The 19,837-nt window shown below is 42.9% G+C and overlaps 1 protein-coding gene and 1 long non-coding RNA gene across 2 annotated transcripts; both read right to left on the reverse strand.

Moving 5' to 3' along the window:
• Positions 1–1,282: 1,282 nt before the first annotated feature.
• On the reverse strand, positions 1,283–1,939 carry LOC144898226 (uncharacterized). Its single transcript, XR_013627116.1, has 3 exons — positions 1,721–1,939; positions 1,532–1,644; positions 1,283–1,361 (listed from the first exon to the last, which is right to left on the reverse strand). It is a non-coding gene; the product is annotated as an uncharacterized LOC144898226 (long non-coding RNA).
• A 6,461-nt stretch (positions 1,940–8,400) lies between these two features.
• Positions 8,401–19,001, reverse strand: LOC131128410 (dynamin-1-like). Its single transcript, XM_058071219.2, has 23 exons — positions 18,646–19,001; positions 17,071–17,144; positions 16,852–17,001; positions 16,375–16,578; positions 16,195–16,293; positions 15,803–15,963; positions 15,567–15,709; positions 15,263–15,398; positions 15,087–15,154; positions 14,854–14,992; positions 14,086–14,172; positions 13,905–13,975; positions 13,740–13,791; positions 13,269–13,280; positions 13,086–13,199; positions 11,648–11,757; positions 11,138–11,249; positions 11,049–11,060; positions 10,476–10,643; positions 10,323–10,409; positions 10,107–10,261; positions 9,883–10,047; positions 8,401–9,489 (listed from the first exon to the last, which is right to left on the reverse strand). Exons 1-23 carry the CDS (start codon positions 18,804–18,806, stop codon positions 9,468–9,470), a joined length of 2,502 nt encoding a protein of 833 aa, XP_057927202.2. The 5' UTR covers positions 18,807–19,001; the 3' UTR covers positions 8,401–9,467.
• Positions 19,002–19,837: the final 836 nt, after the last annotated feature.

Below are 19,837 nucleotides of genomic sequence, written 5' to 3' on the forward strand. Positions count from 1 at the left end.
ACTGCTGCTGCGACTGCGGACTGCTGCCGTCGGCGGGGTTTGGAAGAAATTCAAAATAAAAGCGCGCGCGCCAAGTGACGGTTACGTGCATCTAAAAATGTACAATAACGTCATACCATTTGTCAACAACATTCCAGCACATGAGGAGCAAATTGCCAGCACATGTCAACAACAACAAAATATAATCATTCACATAAACAGGACTGGGGCTGCTCTTGGATCAGCTCACCTTGTACAGTATCTACAGTTAATGTCTATAGATACCGTGTTATTAGGAAAATATAGCTAGCCGAAAGCATGTTGATTGTGAGTATGCTCAAAGACAATGTCACTAGAAAAGTCTGATGCAAGACTCCCCTGGTGCACTCTACTTTTATGGCGTTCAATGAAGAGTATACATTTGTGCTAACTCTAGCACCATGTGTTGTGTCTATTTAAAAGTTAAATGATCTGGTTAGATAATTATTTTATATACTATACCTCTGTGTCGTGCTTTTTTAAGTGTGATCTTATGTGACTGAGGAGTACAGACTGAAAATGGTTGCTCAGATGGGCATAAAGGACACTAAAAAGTCACAAGTTCCTGATTTTCCCTTGCACCGCTGTTTTGTTTTTGAGTATGATATCTTGACAGGTGACTACTCAGCGCACCAAGTGTCTGAAATGTGCACATGCAATCATCATGGAGGCATGGGAGGGGGCTCATTTTTGAAAAGTGGTTGTGCTGCAATCTAGTGTTTAAATAGATGTTCTAGTGGTAAAAAAAAAAAAAAAGCTGAACAGAACTTACAGTGCCAAGTCACGTTCGCTGCAGCAACCTGAAAACACATACACAAAATATTATTTGACAGGGCACCACTTTTGAAGTTTAAACCTCTGTCAGAGCTAGCAAAGTACAACAGAACACACCGACATTGCTTCAAACAATATTATGTGTTAGCCTGTTAAACTATTCAATCTGCAACATTTTACACACACACACACAGCCTGAATGTTGAACCTGAATTTGCCAACAAATAGTTTAACGTCTGTCACCCCCTCGTGACAGCTCTTAGTTTTCCTCAGTTCCTCGTTCATGCCCTTGTTTTGTATTTCCTTCCTGTGTTGCTCTGCTGTGTTTTCAGTTGATGTCCATTATCTCCCGCACCCGTTTCTCATTATTTGTGATGCCTATTTGGTTCAGGTGCGCTCCTTTCTTTGTTGGGTCATTGATGTTGTTTTCTCTGTTGAACATGCTAGTGCGTTGGTCTGCTGCATAGTATCAACAATAAATGCCTTTTTACCTGCTATTGGGTCCTCATCTCTGCATCCTGGGGTCGTGCCGTAAAGCTCCCAAGCCGGAACGTGACAACCTCTCTGTGCTAACCACAAAAAAGAAAAATAATTATCTAAGCAGATCATTTAACTTTGAGACAGACAACATGTGGTGCTAAAGTTAGCTTTCTGCTGCAGAGAATAACTTTTAGCTACACAAACACAACACATGGTGCTTGAGTTAGCTTTCTGCTTGTTTAAAGCATCGGCAGCTTACCGGAGCAAAGGTAGCTTAACACACAGCCAGTGCAATCCTAGCCTCAAGAGGCTGACACTGCACTTCCTGCAAGCCCTCCAAAATGCACGCCAGGTCCTCAACAACCAATCCCGCTGCAAATTAAAACAACCATGGCTGCGGTCACATGATGCACTGTCACCGGTACACGCCCAGTAATTTTATGCCTACCTTTCACATACGCTGCTGATGGCACGACAGACCAGAGCACGCCACCGGAGCGCGCCAACACAGCCTCGACAGGTGAACAGCAAGGAACAATGAGCGCCCCGGTGACGCCAAGACCCATCAATAACCCTGGCACCGCCTCGCAATCGAGCCCCAACAGCTGATGCCAATTCAGGTGGAAGTGCAACAACGCTCAACCTACCAAAAATGCTGCACATGTAATTCATGTGGCAGCCAGAATATCTGTATTCATTAGTGCAGTCCAAAAAAGGAAAAGCAAGGCGATGGGGGCAGAAGGCATACCATGGAGCAGTCCAGAGACAAAAGAACTCCCAAAAACAGCTGGAGGAGGTCGCGGTCCACTGGGCAGTACACTGAAAAAAAATTTGGAGTGCCATTTACTTGAGAAAAGCTAGGTAACAATTTGCACGCACAATTCCCAAGCAACTTTTCCTTGGGAAATACTCTGGTCAAATTTACTTTTTTTGAATGAAAAAGGTACTCTTTGCTAGTAAATTTGACCCCAAACTACCTTTGAATCTACTTCAAAATCCATATAAATGTACTCGCTTTTCAGGATTGTTTAACTAGTTTTCCCTGACTTTATTTGGAGCAAATTATAAGTAATATTTACATGATTTAAGCTACCACCTACACCACTTTTCTAATGATTGTGTAGTATTTTTTTTTAAGATGGCCTTCTTTGAATGAAATGATCTTAACACATCTTCTACAAAACATTATTTCAAACCAGAACAGCTTCACTGCATTTGTACTAAAGCTGTATTTACTTCCAGATGGCGGTGCACAAAAACACAACACAGCCACAGGTTGAGGCACCTGTGAAATGAATTCAACATTTCATAACTAAACCAAAGACCTGGGATTTATTCCCTTAATTGGGAATCGTATTATTAGAATGATTATTTTTTGACTTCCACTTTCCTCATGCAGGTATGGACTTCCCACACTAGTGTGCCAGTCGCCTCCTTCTGGACGTTTGGTGTCTACTATACACTCAGTTGGAGTCCACCTGCAGTAAATTCAGTTGATTGGACATGATTTGGAAATATAATAACTGTCTATATAAGGTCCCACAGTTGACTGTGCATGTCAGAGCACAAACGCCAAGCATGAAGTCAAAAGAACTGTCTGTAGACCAGCGAGACAGGATTGTCTTGAGGCACAAATCTGGGGAAGGATACAGAAACACTTCTGCTGCTTTGAAGGTCCCAATGAGCACAGTGGCCCCCATTATTCGACTAGTCAGGATAGAAGGAAAAATGAATGCAGCAATATTTTCATCCAGGATATCTCTATATATTGTTGCATTCATTTTTCCTTCTATCCTGACTAGTCTGCCAGTTCCTGCTGCTGAAAAACATCCCCACAGCATGATGCTGCCACCACCATGCTTCACTGTAGGGATGGAGGCCACTGTGCTCATTGGGACCTTCAAAGCAGCAGAAATGTTTCTGTATCCTTCCCCAGATTTGTGCCTCAAGACAATCCTGTCTCGCAGGTCTACAGACAGTTCTTTTGACTTCATGCTTGGCGTTTGTGCTCTGACATGCACAGTCAACTGTGGGACCTTATATAGACAGTTATTATCTCAAGGATGATCAGTGGAAAAAAGATGCACCTGAGCTCAATTTTGAGCTTCATGGCAAAGGCTGTGAATACTTATGTAAATGTGATTTTTTTGTTTTCTATTTTTAATAAATTCAAAAAAGTAAAAAAAAAAAAAACTTTTTCACATTGTCATAATGGAGTATTTTGAGCTAAGAGATTAAATTAATACAATTGGGAATGAGGCTGTAACATGACAAAATGTGGAAAAAGTGAAGCGCTGTGAATACTTTCCGGATGTACTGTATGTGCCCTGGGATTGGCTGGCCACCGGTCCAGGGTGTACCCCGCCTCTCGCCCCAAATCAGGCTCCAGCATACCCCCACCCTAGTGAGGATAAGAGACATAGAAAATGAATGAATAACTAAACCATGTTGGTGTCATTCAACAGCTGTACTGTAATCTTACCTTGTCTAAGCTGTTGGGACCAAATTCTTGAGCGTCAACATCCTTCAGTATTCTGTTAAATGGATGGAGAATGCTGCACATGTAATTCATGTGGCAGCCAGAATATCTGTATTCATTAGTGCAGTCCAAAAAAGGAAAAGCAAGGCGATGGGGGCAGACGGCATACCATGGAGCAGTCCAGAGACAAAAGAACTCCCAAAAACAGCTGGAGGAGGTCGCGGTCCACTGGGCAGTACACTGAAAAAAATTTGGAGTGCCATTTACTTGAGAAAAGCTAGGTAACAATTTGCACGCACAATTCCCAAGCAACTTTTCCTTGGGAAATACTCTGGTCAAATTTACTTTTTTTGAATGAAAAAGGTACTCTTTGCTAGTAAATTTGACCCCAAACTACCTTTGAATCTACTTCAAAATCCATATAAATGTACTCGCTTTTCAGGATTGTTTAACTAGTTTTCCCTGACTTTATTTGGAGCAAATTATAAGTAATATTTACATGATTTAAGCTACCACCTACACCACTTTTCTAATGATTGTGTAGTATTTTTTTTAAGATGGCCTTCTTTGAATGAAATGATCTTAACACATCTTCTACAAAACATTATTTCAAATCAGAACAGCTTCACTGCATTTGTAGTAAAGCTGTATTTACTTCCAGATGACGGTGCACAAAAACACAACACAGCCACAGGTTGAGGCACCTGTGAAATGAATTCAACATTTCATAACTAAACCAAAGACCTGGGATTTATTCCCTTAATTGGGAATCGTATTATTAGAATGATTATTTTTTGACTTCCACTTTCCTCATGCAGGTATGGACTTCCCACACTAGTGTGCCAGTCGCCTCCTTCTGGACGTTTGGTGTCTACTATACACTCAATTGGAGTCCACCTGCAGTAAATTCAGTTGACTGGACATGATTTGGAAATACAATAACCGTCTATATAAGGTCCCACAGTTGACTGTGCATGTCAGAGCACAAACGCCAAGCATGAAGTCAAAAGAACTGTCTGTAGACCTGCGAGACAGGATTGTCTTGAGGCACAAATCTGGGGAAGGATACAGAAACATTTCTGCTGCTTTGAAGGTCCCAATGAGCACAGTGGCCCCCATTATTCGACTAGTCAGGATAGAAGGAAAAATGAATGCAGCAATATTTTCATCCAGGATATCTCTATATATTGTTGCATTCATTTTTCCTTCTATCCTGACTAGTCTGCCAGTTCCTGCTGCTGAAAAATATCCCCACAGCATGATGCTGCCACCACCATGCTTCACTGTAGGGATGGAGGCCACTGTGCTCATTGGGACCTTCAAAGCAGCAGAAATGTTTCTGTATCCTTCCCCAGATTTGTGCCTCAAGACAATCCTGTCTCGCAGGTCTACAGACAGTTCTTTTGACTTCATGCTTGGCGTTTGTGCTCTGACATGCACAGTCAACTGTGGGACCTTATATAGACAGTTATTATCTCAAGGATGATCAGTGGAAAAAAGATGCACCTGAGCTCAATTTTGAGCTTCATGGCAAAGGCTGTGAATACTTATGTAAATGTGATTTTTTTTGTTTTCTATTTTTAATAAATTCAAAAAAGTAAAAAAAAAAAAACTTTTTCACATTGTCATAATGGAGTATTTTGTGTAGAATTTTGAGGTAAGAGATTAAATTAATACAATTGGGAATGAGGCTGTAACTTGACAAAATGTGGAAAAAGTGAAGCGCTGTGAATACTTTCCGGATGTACTGTATGTGCCCTGGGATTGGCTGGCCACCGGTCCAGGGTGTACCCTGCCTCTCGCCCCAAATCAGGCTCCAGCATACCCCCACCCTAGTGAGGATAAGAGACATAGAAAATGAATGAATAACTAAACCATGTTGGTGTCATTCAACAGCTGTACTGTAATCTTACCTTGTCTAAGCTGTTGGGACCAAATTCTTGAGCGTCAACATCCTTCAGCATTCTGTTAAATGGATGGAGAAATCATTTCAATTATGGCAACTACAAAATCTAAAATCATCACAATGGTTAGTAGTCCAAACGACAAAGCTGCTTGACAATATTTGTTGGGTTTTTTTTTTGTTGTTTTTTTTTTAAACAAAACACTAAAAATCAACTTAGTTCTTAACCCTAAGATGCATGAGTGACTGGACCCTACACTCTTCCATAAGAGTCCATATTTCTTGAAATGTATAAAAGGTAAGTTAAAAATTTGAATGGTATTATATTAAAAACATGTTTTTTTTCGGAATAACTGGAATATGAAATGATAAAAAAAAATTCATTATGAAGATATTTCAAGAAAACAACCTGACTGGGTCATTTTTGACCCACTTATGCATCTATGGGTTAATACACATTTTTCATCTGTGTCTTGAAACCTAACCTAAACAAAACTCTTTTTTCCTCACAACGGGATATCGTTGAGGAACTCCATTATCCAACTCTTTAAATCAATAAAACTTAAAAGGCTAAACTGCCATTTCCAGATTCAAATAACCATATACATATTGTAATGTTACCTTCTGTAGGGGTTGGCCACCTTGACCCCGGCGGCGGCCTCTCTGTGGCGCGTCCTTCACCCCAGGTGTCTAGAGATGGTGTATGTGTATAGGTGAAATTAAAGTTCCAAAATTCACTTCCATGGAATACTTGTCACAAACAAAAACTCCCGCTCCCCGACGGTATCCACAAGACTCAGGTCGCTAGCATACTTCAACAAATGTTTGCGCTACACGCGGTTCCCATGGCTTAGAGGACACTGCTGCTGCCAAAATAATCACATAACATATATAAAAGGGACGAATCCTTACACATTTAATAAACATAAAAATCTCCTGTTCTGCAACCGAAAACAGCTCGCAGTTGATAGCGAGCTAGCTAGCTAGCTAGCTAGCTGGCTGGCAGGCTAAAGGTAAGCTAATGCTAACGTCGGGTATGTCACATTATGACACTGACGTAAACATTGAACAGGAACAGGAAAGGTGACAGAAAACAAGTCAGATAAGCATATGACCTACCCATATGGCTCCACATCTATGAATTTCCTTGTTAAACGACTGTCCACGTCGTCTTCCGTCGTCTTCCATTGTCTTCCATTGTCTTCCCGTGAAAACATGGCGCCCTCGAACTTCGCCTTGGGAAGTCTGAGCTCAAACGATCCTCTGACGCATGCGCAGAATGGCATGGCACAAGGTGGCCATGTTCACTGTGAGTAGCTGCTGCAATCAATTACAGGTGTGACCGGTGGACCAGCCTCCTGCCATAGAAGGGAGTTCTGTAAAACAAAAAAAGGAGGGAAAGCGCAGTCAATATGCTTTCAAACTATATAGAATTCAGCCTGCTGTCTGCTTTAGTTTTTTGAATATGAGCCTCTGACGTTGAAGGCCGTGTGCTACTTAAGCTAGCTCAATGTATGCCGTTTAAAGGTCACTTAAAGCCATTTAACAATTATAATGTTTTAATAGCGTGTACAAAGAGTACAGAGAGTTTGCGTACTTACTACTCACACTTGCTCAGTTTTCTTCAAAGTGCGTAAGAAGCAGGTTGCCCTCAGGCCGTCCCTCTTTTATTTGAAACCGCTCTATAGCGTGCCGGGCGGGGCTTCCGGCCGTCCGTGCTTCATCTGAATGTTGCGACCATCGTTTCCGGAAAGTGCGTCATGGCCCTTTAAGAAAAATGGCATTGTGGGAAGTCTGTGTGCTGTAGTTCTGCGTTTTTGGCACTAGGTGTCTCTGTTCTGCTTGTACACAGTGTGAACGCACTTAAGTGCAAGTATGCAAGTGTATGTTAAAAGTTGGCTTCTGCATGCATGTGCTTCTACCATATAAGACCATTCACTCGGGAAAGAGACGCCCACAGGAGGACTGAGGCTTCCAAAAGAAGACTTTGACTTTGTACCGCCCATAAGCGAGATAGGTCAGAGTCATCCAAGCTCTCGTCCACCTGTTATTTTTGGAGAAAATGTCTCTGATTTGCTGTGCTAACCCACTGTTCTTTTAAGGAGAAGGACCTTTGGTCAAGCAACTTTTTCCTACGGAGCGACAAATTCTTGGAACTCCACACCAAGTGCCTGATCTACCCACTATTGCTTCATTTTCCAAGCATCTTCAACTTTGGAAAATCAAACCCGTTGCCACTGATTGTGATCATTTTTAACTTGTCCACTGCTGCTGATTTGTTGTGTGTTATTATCTATTGTATGTTATAATGTTGCATTTTTACATAGTTGGGTAGCCACAAATTATAACTGCTAATTCATTATTGTAGTATGTCATAAGTCTGTAATTCTGTCATCACTTATCTTTTATTCTTAGGCAGGAGAGCAACGTGCAATTCAACAAGCACTTTATATTTCTGTTCTATACACTCTAAAAAAAAATATAGTGGCTCAGCTTAATTCAATGAAGGTAACAATTAGCGTCAATCTTTTTAAGAAATTCCAACTAAAACCTTTCAGTAAATCCAACAAGTCTTTTAATGTTAGAAACTAAGTTATTTAAGGACAACCGACATGATTTACTTCATCCTGCAAACAGTTAATTAAGGTGAACCAACTTCATTTTAATAAAATGGTTCAAGTTCAATTCAGGTGAACCAACTCAATTTTAATAAAATGGTTAAAGTTCAATGAAGTTGTCAATATAATTAATTTAAGCTATTAAACTATAATATATTCTCAAGCATTTTCAATAAAGAGTTTCAACAATCACGTCTATTAGTTTTACAAACAGTAGACGGCTTCACTCAATGACACAGCTTTTTTATCTTTACTTTTTAATGCCATTCCAACTGGTTCACATCAATACATATACAGCATGTTTTTCATACATGATGGATCTCTTAGATATTGATTCAATACTGTATTACAACACTGTTGTGGTGACACAAGTACACATTTGTTAACATGACACGTCACAGTGGCACGCACAGTAACACGCTAATTCATCACGCATGCTAACGCTTAACTGAACAACATGCAAATGAGATGTACTTTATGTTCCAATAAAGCCATCAAAAGATGTTACCTTTATAAATCTCTTTTACCCTGCCTCATCACCATCAATATCCATTTGGAGAATCTCACAACAACTTTTGATATAGTTGCGATAAAACTGTTTCATACGCTCATAATTCATATACTGTATGTACTTTTATGCTGGCATTATTATGCACATACAGTATGCATGATTTAAACACATGGTTTGCTTTTCTTTGCTTGGAAACAACAACAAAAAACAAATTTACTTGGAAACATCCTATAAATAGGTCAGAATCGTTATGATAATAAATAAGTTAATCAATGAATTAAAATCCACCTATCTTCCTCCGCTTATCTGGGTCCGGTTTGCATGGGCAGTCCCTCAGTAGGGAAGCCCAGACTTCCCGGAAAAAATAAAAAGTTGACTCAAAGGGAGATGTTAGCTAGCTGACTAACGCCCTCAGAGACCAGACCGGCATTCATAAAGGCCTGCCTTTCATACTTGGATAACTTGACAGCAAACATGGAAACACACACTGTTGACATCACACAAGCACGTTCTTACCAATTCTATTCACAAGTAAACACATCTACATGAAACACATCATCTGTAGGACAAGGGTGCCGCCTATCATTCCTCCATGGCGGGAGAGGGCAGGGTCACGGGGTGAACAGTAATCTCAGTGGTGGATGAGAAGATGCACATCAGAAGAACGTACAATTGATGAAATCCTCACTGGTCACTGATTGAGATCCTAAAAGAAGACGCAAACGATATCAATTCCTGTTTCTCGCGCTTCCTGCCGAACACAAACATCTGCGAACTGTAAAGGCCGACCTTTCTCTTCCTCCACAGCCAAGCCATCTCTTTTGTGCTTAACAGTGGTACTTCACACAGCTCCAATTTGTTAATACTTGGGGGGGGGGGCAATTAATTGCGATCAAATATTTTAATCGATTGACAGCCCTAGTTTTTGTATTCTTGGCTTGTGACCACTGCAGTGATTATTGGAGTTATGGGTTATGTTTTTCATGTTTCATGAGTTATGTTTTTTAGGGGGGGGGGGGGGGGGGTGCTGCAAAAAAAGTTTGGGAACTACTGTCTTAAATAAACAAGCATGACAGCCATGGTGCCACCGTACGACTACCTGGGAACTCCAGGCGGTGGTGCTCTGTTGGGGCGAGATGGGACAGAAGGTCCGGGGTCAGGTGATCCCGCAGGACGTGAAGGGGGTCCAGGTGCTGCACGAGTGCCTGGGCGAAGGGGGCCAGGAGGTGCTCGACGTTGTGGCGTTGGACTGGACATTGGTGACCTAGTGTGACCGTTTGCTTTACTGCATAATAATGCTATGACACAAGCATCTCGTCGTACCTGCGGCCTGACGGCATCCCCGTCACCTGCAGCCACGAGTCATCAACGGGCGGCGGCATGGCAGTGGTGATGGTGGAGGTACTGATGTCACCAATGATGTTGAGACCTTCACGCAGAGCATGGTACATCCTCAGCATTTCATCACGATGCTGGGCCTGAGAGACACACCACAGTCGGGGATATGTGGACAGAGGTGGTTTTCTTTTGAAGGTCTACCTGCTCTTGGGATTCCTCCATCAGAGTGTTTTGGTCGGCACATGAGTAAAGTTGAGCCAGTAGATCAGAGTGGATGAAGTCTTTCGTCTGATTGGAAAAAAGGATATTCCATCAATCCTTCCATCACTTTCTGTGTCTATACGTGCGTCATACATTATTGACCATCAGGTGCATGATGGTCTTGGGCACGAGGTCTCTGACAGTGCGATGGATGATGGACAGGTAAGAGTCCACCAGGTTTCTGACTATCTCCACCTGCCTCTCAAGTTGAGGGTCCAGACTGTGGATTTGCCCGTCTGTGTTGGACTCCTCCACCTCCACCTGCAACAGCACACAACCATCAAGTTACCTCCGACAAGAACCAGTTCCACACTATCAAATTTCCTCCTACCGAGGTTATCTCCTACAAGATCTACTTCTCAACTTCCAAGTTACCTCCTACTGGGTTACCTCCTACCAGGGTTATCTCCTACAAGAACTAGTTCCAAACTACCAAGTGACCTCCTACCCGGGTAATCTTCCAAGGTAGCTCCTAGAAGGGCTTTAGTTCCAAGGGTGGAACTAACCCTTCTAGGAGCATTTATCAAGGTGTCAAACTGTCCTACATTATGACATTTTTCATGATTATTTCTACAGTTGGTAAAAAAAAATATGCTAGACATATGACAAATGTCTGGCAATAATTGAGAGCACTCAAGTAGTCTTGAGTGACAGATGAAGACTCACCTTGTCTTTATCCTGCAAAAGAAGACAAGACAGTCATGTTTCAAGAATTAAGAGGAATAATTGCATTGAAAGGCGCTGATGAGGAGTACCACGCTGCGTTCAGGGTACACGCCAGCTCGTAGAAAAGATGCCTTCCAACTGTCCACCTCCTCCTGAGACTCACTAGCCAACTCCAACTGACGGTAGTCTTTATAAACGTTCCTGAAATGCGCACACGTACACACTCATACACACTCATACACACATACGACATGTGGACATTTTGTGGTATGCAATGTCTGATTTGCCTTCCCATGCATTGTTACGGCGCATATTAGTCATGTTGTCTTATGATAGTACTGCTATTCAGTCGTGGATAAAGTGCTCCCGGCTGAATGCACCACCTGACTCTGATCTACCTGCATATCCATCTATCAGATACAAACAATTCAACAACGAATCATGAGGCAAAAATCAATGACATCGGTTATCAGACATCCCTATTTAAAATCATCTTGTCAATCATTACTACAAGTATTTTAAAATGCAAGAGAAATATTGTTATGTTATGAAGTCAAAATGCTCATAAAGTACACACACACACACACACACACACATACCTGTGTTCAGTGTTGAAGAGAGCAAAAATGTGCTTGCTGGACATGAAACTCTTCTCAATGTCTTTGAGCTTCAGATTATCAACAGGCAGCATGTACTTCTTCTCCTTCTCCTTCAGGGACGAACACACGGGACATGTTAGTGAAACCTGACACTTGTGATATTCTACTAAATAAACATGAGCTTTAAGGATGAAGAGCGACACTGGTTGTATACCATTTGTATATACCTCCTTGATTGCAGTGTATATACTGTGTTCCCTCCTTTATTGCGGGGTATAGCTTACCAAAATAGCCAGCAATAATTTAAATCCAACTTAATTTGTTCCAAATGATTTGATATGTTTTAAGGCTCACCATAGACTAAATACACGTTCCTCACATTTCTCTCTTGTGTAAACACTCAAAAAAGTTCAAACCTTCCTTTGAATTTGAATGATCAACCTCCGGGTTGGACACAAGAAATGATTAGGTCACTCACATATTTCACTCCTGTGACCGTGCCTTATTGTTGTCCTGGCGTCCTGCCGTTCTGCTATACTGTGACGTTTTTGTATCCTTGTTAAAACGTATTGCTGCAGTACGCCAAAATTCATTCATTCAGCTCAAATCATCACCCAGCAGTGACTTTCATCTTACGGGACTTTTCATCTTCACCTGCGGCTTCCTTATCGGGGTAGGATTGAAGCGCTGGCCTGCGGCCTTGCGCTTCTTCTTGTCGAGGTATGTGAGTGGCGCTCATTGCGGCTCGTCCTGTACGATTATCCTTGTAGCTGATTTTATACCTGCTGATATGCCCTTGCCAACTTTAATAAAAGAGTAAAGCAGTGTGTTGGAAGTCAATTCCTTTGAGGTTGTTCCCGTAACCTTTTGCGGCAGGTCCCTCTGATCGCTAGCAGATGAGTAAATAAACCCCAGGTCCTTACCAGGAGCAACAATCCGAATCAGAGAGAGCAGTCTTAAAAGCAGAAGGTCCGGTGTCGCGGCCAGCCAACCTGTGGTGACTCGGATGCCGCGGGGCCGCCTCTGCAATACCGCGGCTGTTAATACCTGGGTGAGTCTCTCTCGCCCCTGACGAAGAGCTCTCCCTTCCCTCTACGGGAGAGGCCGTAACCCTTTGAACGGAGTAGTCTGGCAGGCGGGTGCGGGTGCGCCTGCTTCTTTAACACCAGGGGAGCTAGGGTCTTGCAGCCTGGGTACCTGGGTAACTAGGGATTAAACAATATTCACTAACAACTAGTAGCTGGTGTTGTTGTCAAATCCCTTCCGTGCTTTGTTCATGTACAGATCCATATATTGGCCTTGGCCGAGATGATGCCTGATAGGAGCTCCCATATGGTGCTGAGGCATGTTATTGGTTGGTACTTTGATGGTGAAACTAAAGGTTTCTCATGAAAGTAATATTGTACTGTATTTGTGTCTTTGCATGGCATTACTGTACCTCATCATCTTTGTACCAGGACAACGTCTCAGCGGTCAAAACAAACCAGTACTCTTTAGCTCCGCCCTTCATGATGCCGATATTATTGATGGTCAGCCAGCCTTTACGAATCACCTGTTAGGAAGGTGAGTGATGATGTCATCAACACGTCAGCAGAGCGTCCAGACCAAGTGAAGCACTCACCATGATCTCATCCTGCCAACAGAAGGATGTGCATACGTACATACATATAGGTAGTATATAGATATATGTATATATACTGTATATCATCATCATCATCCACTAGGCATGGGCTGCTTCGTGCTTTGAAGGTACACGGTGCCCTATGAAAAGGTGTCGCTTTGAAGGCCACTACGATTGTGTGTCGAGGTATTTCTAGTGGAGGTCCAGCACGGCCACGACATGAAAATACTTTGTTACGTCCCGTGTTATTAAGAATTATTGTTATTTCTTTGAAATGCATACATTCCACTTTCATGGTGTTATTTTATATGTTTTGGATATGTTTTCTGTTCAATAAAGATATTTCCAAATTAGACATTTTATGACCGTAATTACAATATGGTGAAAGCGTGATATTTTTGCCAAGGTTATCATAGCGGGCCCGTGCCTGCTGTCAATGAACGAGAAGGCAGGTCACATGATCAAACGCACCTGAGTCCCGCTGGCTTTCTTCTTGTTCATCTGACTGCTCTTCTGCTGGGCACTGTCACACACATTCATGTCCTTGGTCATAATCATAAACATACCACGTTCCTAATCATCATGTCCTTATTCATAATCTGAAACATATCATACACATCATGCGGTCACTCTTACTTTGCAAAGCCAATGAAGTCTTCATGGTTTGTGTTGATGTACGCCAACTCAATGTCCACCAGCAGCAGAACCTGAAATACGCAAATGCTAAATGAGGGCACAAGTACTGGGACACATGGGGACAAGGAGGACACAAGTACTGGGACACATGGGGACAGTTGAAGTGACAGTTGAAGTGTACCTGGTCTTTTGTGCGACTTTCTCTGTCTCGGATGTGCTGTGTGACAATCCTCTCCATCTCTTCTCGCAGCATCGGGTACTGGGCCAACTAAACACAGCAGGAAGGTCACAGCTTATACATACATACATACTACATACATACATACATACATACATACATACATACATACATACATACATACATACATACATACATACATACATACATACATACATACATACATACATACATACATACATACATACATACATACATACATACATACATACATACATACATACATACATACATACATACATACATACATACATACATACATACATACATACATACATACATACATACATACATACATACATACATACATACATACATACATACATACATACATACATACATACATACATACATACATACATACATACATACATACATACATACATACATACATACATACATACATACATACATGCTAACGGAAGTTTCTTTTAGCGGTATTATTTTTTTTTGTTTTCCCCAGCATGCTTGGGGATATCATGTGCTCTTTTACACGTTATTTCATCCTCTAAGATTCATGTCCACATCAACAAATGCAAGCGTTGAATGGTATCCAATCAAAGGGCTTGTACACTGTATCAATCATATTGTTGTTGAAATATAAGCTTTTATCTTAACCTGTGCTAGAATCTAGACGCGTATCGTCTACCACAAGGACATTCATAATCCCTAGTACTACTAGAGTACTAACCCTAGCGTGCTGTCATGTACCTTGAGTGCACAGAGCCTGACGGTGTTGACGAGTTCACTGATGACCAAGTCGATGCACTTGTGACAAGGTTCCTTAATTTGACTGATCAGACGCTTGACGATGGTCTCAAAGGCCATGTCGGGTGTGAACAGACCTGTCCTGGAAAAGAACACACACGCATTACATGAATGCATGCACACACACACACACACGCACACGCTCACACACATGCACACACGCACACTGAAGTCACCTGATGCCATGAATGTTCTTGATGGCATAGCTGATTTCTTTACGAAGAGTCTTCTCGTCACTCTCCAACTGGACAAACACACACACACACACACACACACACACACAAACACACACAGGATGGTACAACACAACTTCATGAACATATGATTAGTATTATTATGACACTACATTTACTTTAACAAGTTCGAAGGGGAATCGTTCGTGAAAGATGCGATTGATCTTTGCTCCTCCTGACAGCTCACACGTGTCCACCTGGTCTCCAGAACCTTCTATTCGCTTTTCAAAGTCCACTGCAAACTGCTGCACCATCCTTTCTCACACACGACAAAAAAGTATATTTAATCTTTGGACATGACGGATATTTCATAAGGATTTGGACCAGAAATGAATGACTCTAATTGGCTATTTGGTAGGAGGATGGGGAGGAGTTTCTGCCAACATTGCTCATGGTCAACATGATTGATGTGTGTGTACTGACTGCAGCAAGGCCTTTGTTTTCCGACTCGGATCATCGGGATTGAAGTTCTTGTACTCGGACACTTCCTTCTCGATGGACAGCAGCTGGTTCTGAAGTTTGGTGCGCAACCCAGGAAGTGTGTCCCTGATGTGATTGGTCAGTTGCTAAGGAAGAACAATGAGAGCATGAGTGGACCCCCCTTTGGAGGAGAGGCGCAGACCATGGAAATCAGACCACGGTTCCTGGTGCAGACACACCTGGTTGAGTGCTTTCTGCAAGTAGCCAGTTCCCATGCGGTCGGCCAGATGTCGGTAGGCTGCGTGGGACAAGAAGAACTTCCTCTCAGCCTGCAGTGCTGCTGTAATGTCTTTCTTGCCGTCAATATCCTTCTGACTGCGGTTGACCACGCCGATGTAACCTTATCATTCAGGCACAGAGATCGGCATTCAGGTAAAAAAAATAGCACACAAGCCAACTGGAGGCAGGGAATTAGACTCGACGGGACCTGGTAAAACCTGAAGCACAGATTAGACACAGTTGAATGGAACCTCTAAGCAACCTGGTAGACGCGAAGAGACCCTGCAGAACCTGAGGGATAGACCGGACCCAGCGTAGAGGAAACCCTGTCAGCCCTGAGAACTGATTGTACCTCTGCGAAGTGGCAGCAGTTTGTTCTCCAGGATGTCTTTGGCATCGGTTCCCTCATCCATCAGGTCCAGTTTGGTGACCACACCGATGGTTCTGAGACCTGAACACACGCAAACAGTAAAGGTCTGCTGTCTCTGGAGCGCCGACAAGCAGAAGGAGATCACACGTCACACAAAGTCACCTTGGGGGTCAACCTCCTTGGCGATTTTTAGAGCGTCGGAGTTGGCAAGGTCAGAGTTGGCGGGAGAGACGGCCAATAGGAGGCAGTTGTCCTTGGTGACGAACTGCATCAGCATGTCCCGAATCTGCTGCTCGATGTCGGCCGGCTGGTCTCCCACTGGAACTTTGGTCATCCCGGGAAGATCCACCAGGGTTAGGTTCAACACTGCCAACAAAAAAACCTGCTTAACTCCACCTCGGGGGAGGGGCTACCAACCAGTCAGCCTGCTTGACTCCGCCCCTGGGGAGCCATGAGAAAGGAGGTGTTTTGTTGTAGTCTGAAATCAACATTTTTGTCATCAAAAATGCAAAGACGGAGCGTTGATGTGTTGGAAGAAAATATTTGCAAAAATAAATCAATACAAGAATCTATTTTGTATCCATTTACATTCCATAATAAGTCATCACGTGTGTGTGTGTGTGTGTGTGTGTGTGTTACCATTGGGCGAGTAGACTCTCAGGTTGATGGGAACGGGACTGATTCCTTTGTTTTGTCCGGTCACTCGATCAGTCTCTGCTTCAATTTCCTGACGAACTTCCTCAAAGTCAGTGAACTTTTTCCCTTTGCAGTGCAGGAACTCGGCATACTCTGCTTGATGACATCATCATCATCATCATCACTGTCACGTGGGTCAGGGAGGAGAAAATCATGTCCCACCTGTTGGACAATTGATGAGCTGCAGCACTAGGGGGCGCCGAGTGACAATACCAGAACCACGGGGGAGGAAGTCTCTGGTGGGAGAGTTTGATTTGGAATTGTAAATGTCATATTTCACGTCATGACCATCATATGCTTCGTGTGTGATGGAGAAGATCATTTGGATTCATTCATTAGGAAGGTCAGGGTGAGCTGAAGTCCATCCCAGCGGCCTTTGTACATCCAGGACTGAGCCAATCACATCTTAACAATTTACCCCTAAACCACTGATTGGAACCTATTATATAGATATATCATTTATTCTAAATTATTTCAATTATTTGTGCAATTTACTGTTTATGCTGTAAACATTATCTATCTATCCATCCATCCATCCATCCATCCATCCATCTGTTCCTGGAAGTGAGTGAGATCTATCCAAGAATATCCAATTCATGTTTTTCTTGATCTTCCTGTTTCTTCACACAAGCGCGTGTTATTAAGCCGTTTTTGTGATGTTCGGAGCGTGCCTGAATGCATCTGGCGTTCTTGGCCTGAGAATGTGAAAGAAAGGAAAAAGGAAGTCGAGACGTGGGATGGAGATGCAGACCATGGGTGTGACGATTCGATACGCATCTCGATGCACGGCCAGCGGGCTACTGAGGGTTACTACTTCTACTATGTGATATATACACGTACCTACAGTACCTACTACAGGACATATACACACACACCTGCAGTACCCACTACATCATTTACACACACGCCTACAGTACTTACTACAGTATATACGTAGACACACACCTACAGTATGCACTACAGTAGATACTGTATAGAGCTAGAGCATGTATGTACCTACTACAGTTTGTATGTACCTACTACAGTATGTATTTACCTACTAGAGTATGTACAGTCCCCACTAGCGTATGTACTGTATGTATGTACAGTACCTACTACAGTATGTATGTATGTATGTATGTATGTATGTATGTATGTATGTATGTATGTATGTATGTATGTATGTATGTATGTATGTATGTATGTATGTATGTATGAATGTATGTATGTACAGTACCGACTAAAGTGAGTATGTATGTACAGTAAACTGTACATACATACTCTAGTAGGCATACCTGCACTACAGTATGTATGTATCTACAGTAAGTACTTAAATCTGTACTGCATGTATGTACAGTACCTACTCGCGTGTGTATGTCCAGTACCTGCTAGCATCCCATCTGTGAACTGGGATAGACTCCAGCTCCCAAGTGAATTCAAAGAGGCCAAGTTGTCCATAAAACGATAAGTAATAAATACTAGCAATAAAAATAGAGTGCGAGCGGAATGGAGGATTTTGCGAACGATGCATATTTCTTTCATCAGCCTATGTTTCTAATGTGTATCATAAAGGCAAGTAGAAATATGACAATATGCAAATGGTCGGCATATGCTAATATTTCATGAATATGAGGATGAGGAGGAGAACCCGCGTCTTGTCATTTCTCCTCCCGCTGGCACCACAAATCCCGCAGCAGGGCCCTGTTCGACCTGGTCGGTTCTTCCCGGTCCCAAAACCAAAACCGACAGAATACTCACTTGCCCACAAAATTCTCCAGAACCGAACTCTTGCCGGCGCTCTGGCCGCCCACCACCGCGATTTGAGGAAGGTCCAGGCTGGCGTTCTGGCCGATGGACGAGAAGGCGTCCTGGAGCCGGTTCACCAGCGGGATGAGATCCTCCATGCCCCGGTTCCCCATTTTGGACCGAGCTACTCCTCCTGCCCTCCGATGAAGGAGAAGGGGAAGAAGATGCTCCTGATGTGACCTTCAGCTCCTCCTCGTCAAGACGGCTAACAAGCGAGCGCACATCCGGCGGATTTCTTTCAAAATAAAAAGTCAACCACCGCGTATTAATTTGTTAGCGTCGTTGTGACGTAAATGAGTTAAGTCACGTGGTTTTTCAAAACCCCCCACCAATTACAAAGTCCAAATGAGCAGGAAATACTTGACCGCTACGTTCTTCTTCACCTGAATGTCAGAGGCAGGTGACGCACCTGTGGCTCCTCCCACTTCCGCCGTCTACGTAAGATGGCGCACCAGTTTCATCTTCGTCGCCAAACAGTGTTCTTCGACTTAATAATACATTTTATTTGTATCGCGCTTTACGGTGAAGAACAATAAAGTTGAATAAAAATCATAGAAATATAAAATCCATGCATTCATTGAGAGCTAAAAACAAGGCCAAAGGCGGGGCACAGCAGGCAGGTATAAAAAGTTACATTAAAATGGATTTAAATATGTTTTGGGTTGTTTTTTGAAGGTGGGAAGGTCGGGGCAAAGAATTCCAGAGGGTGGAGGCAGCGATGGAGAAGGCTCCGTCTCCTCAGGTTGGGGGCTCGGTCCTACAGGGAAGGTAGGTGATGAGAAGGACTTTGAAATGGAAACGTTGGGGGACGGGATGTCACCAAAGGTGGCGAGAGCCGGTCTGAAATCCAAAATGCAGAGACACGTTGATGTAACAAAAAGAGGTTCATTTAACAAAGGGTGTCCACAAGAGGCAAAAGTAGAAACCAAAAAACTGAGCTGGCAGAGTCCAAAAGTACAACAAAATAGAGAAGAAAAAGCAAACCACTAGCAGGAAAAAATTGGGGCAAAGTGCAACAGAAAACAATGAAGGTTGAGGTACGATCCGGCAATGAGGACACCTGCCGCCGTGTTAAGAAGCCCCCCACCCCCCCCAGCCAGAGGTACGCTGCAAGGAGAAGGCGGAAGCACGGGAAGCCGGTGGA

This window comes from Doryrhamphus excisus, linkage group LG3 (genome assembly GCF_037039965.1).
Source record: "Doryrhamphus excisus strain RoL-2023G ecotype Guam linkage group LG3, RoL_Dexc_Guam_v1.1, whole genome shotgun sequence".
In the NCBI taxonomy this organism is placed as follows: Eukaryota; Metazoa; Chordata; class Actinopteri; order Syngnathiformes; family Syngnathidae; genus Doryrhamphus; species Doryrhamphus excisus.

Coding starts and splice junctions, on each gene's coding strand:
- LOC131128410 (XM_058071219.2), bottom strand. CDS start 18,806: ATGGGGAACCGGGGCATGGAGGATCTCATCCCGCTGGTGAACCGGCTC. Junction 15,155..15,262: donor TCCCCTTCGAACTTGTTAAA/GTAAATGTAGTG, acceptor GTGTTTGTCCAG/TTGGAGAGTGACGAGAAGAC. Junction 14,993..15,086: donor AAGAACATTCATGGCATCAG/GTGACTTCAGTG, acceptor GTTCTTTTCCAG/GACAGGTCTGTTCACACCCG.